Genomic DNA, 2,514 nt, shown 5'->3' on the forward strand with positions numbered 1-2,514 from the left:
ACTTTTCTTTTCAATTTATATATATATATATATATATATATATATATATATATATATATATATATATATATATATATATATATATATATATATATATATATATATATATATATATATATATATATATAAAATAACACTATTCATACACACACCTTTTAAAACCCAAAACAACATCTCAAGATCAAACATTATTAAATATAACGATTAAATATTTTTGGTCAATACTACAGGTCCTTCTCAAAAAATTAGCATATTGTGAAAAAGTTCATTATTTTCCATAATGTAATGATAAAAATTAAACTTTCATATATTTTAGAATTCATTGCACACCAACTGAAATATTTCAGGTCTTTTATTGTTTTAATACTGATGATTTTGGCATACAGCTCATGAAAACCCAAAATTCCTATCTCAAAAAATTAGCATATCATGAAAAGGTTTTCTAAACGAGCTATTAACCTAATCATCTGAATCAACTAATTAACTCTAAACACCTGCAAAAGATTCCTGAGGCTTTTAAAAACTCCCAGCCTGGTTCATTACTCAAAATCGCAATCATGGGTAAGAGGTCAACCCAGAAGGCCATCATTGACACCCTCAAGCGAGAGGGTAAGACACAGAAATAAATTTCTAAACGAATAGGCTGTTCCCAGAGTGCTGTATCAAGGCACCTCAGTGGGAAGTCTGTGGGAAGGAAAAAGTGTGGCAAAAAACGCTGCACAACGAGAAGAGGTGACCGGACCCTGAGGAAGATTGTGGAGAAGGACCGATTCCAGACCTTGGGGGACCTGCGGAAGCAGTGGTCTGAGTCTGGAGTAGAAACATCCAGAGCCACCGTGCACAGGCGTGTGCTTTTGAACCAGAAACAGCGGCAGAAGCGCCTGACCTGGGCTACAGAGAAGCAGCACTGGACTGTTGCTCAGTGGTCCAAAGTACTTTTTTCGGATGAAAGCAAATTTTGCATGTCATTCGGAAATCAAGGTGCCAGAGTCTGGAGGAAGACTGGGGAGAAGGAAATGCCAAAATGCCTGAAGTCCAGTGTCAAGTACCCACAGTCAGTGATGGTCTGGGGTGCCATGTCAGCTGCTGGTGTTGGCTGCTGTGTTTTATCAAGGGCAGGGTCAATGCAGCGAGCTATCAGGAGATTTTGGAGCACTTCATGCTTCCATCTGCTGAAAAAGCATTATGGAGATGAAGATTTCGTTTTTCAGCACGACCTGGCACCTGCTCACAGTGCCGAAACCACTGGTAAATGGTTTACTGACCATGGTATTACTGTGCTCAATTGGCCTGCCAACTCTCCTGACCTGAACCCCATAGAGAATCTGTGGGATATTGTGAAGAGAAAGTTGAGAGACGCAAGACCCAACACTCTGGATGAGCTTAAGGCCGCTATCGAAGCATCCTGGGCCTCCATAACACCTCAGCAGTGCCACAGGCTGATTGCCTCCATGCCACGCCGCATTGAAGCAGTCATTTCTGCAAAAGGATTCCCGACCAAGTATTGAGTGCATAACTGAACATAATTATTTGAAGGTTGACTTTTTTTTTGTATTAAAAACACCTTTTCTTTTATTGGTCGGATGAAATATGCTAAATTTTTGAGATAGGAATTTTGGGTTTTCATGAGCTGTATGCCAAAATCATCAGTATTAAAACAATAAAAGACCTGAAATATTTCAGTTGGTGTGCAATGAATCTAAAATATATGAAAGTTTAATTTTTTATCATTACATTATGGAAAATAATGAACTTTTTCACAATATGCTAATTTTTTGAGAAGGACTTGTACATACTATTGTATAACCATACAGTGACTCACACAGTTTCCACTGCAAGAGAAGCATATGTAAATTTTTTTTTTTTTTTTTTTATTATTAAATATGCAATTGTATTTCAAGTTGTGACGATACACTGTACTGAATTCAAATTTAACATTAGCAGTCTGACTGAGCCAAAACGGGAAAAGGAAGCAAGACTGAACTCACAAATCCAGACATCCCCCAAATATCCCCAGATATTTAGTTTTGTATTTAATTTTCTTGTTGAGCCCCATTTGAATTTCATTCCCAGAGAAACTTACCAAACTCTTGTACCTCTTCCTGATTTCTCAGGTCCTCTTCAACAGATGCTGGTTTCACCGCACAATGGATAGAAAGTGGAGATAACAGCACTAAATAAAATATCAAAGTCTGCATGCTGGCGATGAAGCATCACTTCTGTCAAAACACCATGTCTGGATGTGAAGTCCGCAACTGTCAACATCTAACTGTTACTTGTCCGTTATTTACCAACTTTCACGACCGCTTATTAAACACGACTATAACAGAGGGCTTTAAATATCAAAATTGACAGGATAGAGTCCCACTGAATGTACATAAATACGAGACAACACACCGCGAACCGCAACAGCGCTCAGTCTCTCACTGGTTCCTCCACATTTGCGCTGAACTCTGCTGCGATAACGATCCGAGGAAGAATTCCACCGACGCTACTTCCGGGCAACGACTGAAT

At 38.5% G+C, this 2,514-nt stretch overlaps 1 protein-coding gene across 2 annotated transcripts in view; it reads right to left on the reverse strand.

The window, feature by feature from the left end:
* Nucleotides 1-2,514, reverse strand: part of adam17a (ADAM metallopeptidase domain 17a) — a 22,240-nt gene extending 19,726 nt beyond the window's left edge. The window contains exon 1 of one of the 2 annotated variants that reach the window (XM_042774255.1): nucleotides 2,084-2,514. In XM_042774255.1, coding sequence (XP_042630189.1) covers nucleotides 2,084-2,198 — 115 coding nt within the window. In that variant the 5' untranslated portion in view covers nucleotides 2,199-2,514. The remainder of the gene's footprint in view (nucleotides 1-2,083) is intronic. The other variant, XM_042774256.1, reaches the window with a different exon arrangement.

This window comes from Cyprinus carpio, chromosome A17 (genome assembly GCF_018340385.1).
Source record: "Cyprinus carpio isolate SPL01 chromosome A17, ASM1834038v1, whole genome shotgun sequence".
NCBI classification, from domain to species: Eukaryota; Metazoa; Chordata; class Actinopteri; order Cypriniformes; family Cyprinidae; genus Cyprinus; species Cyprinus carpio.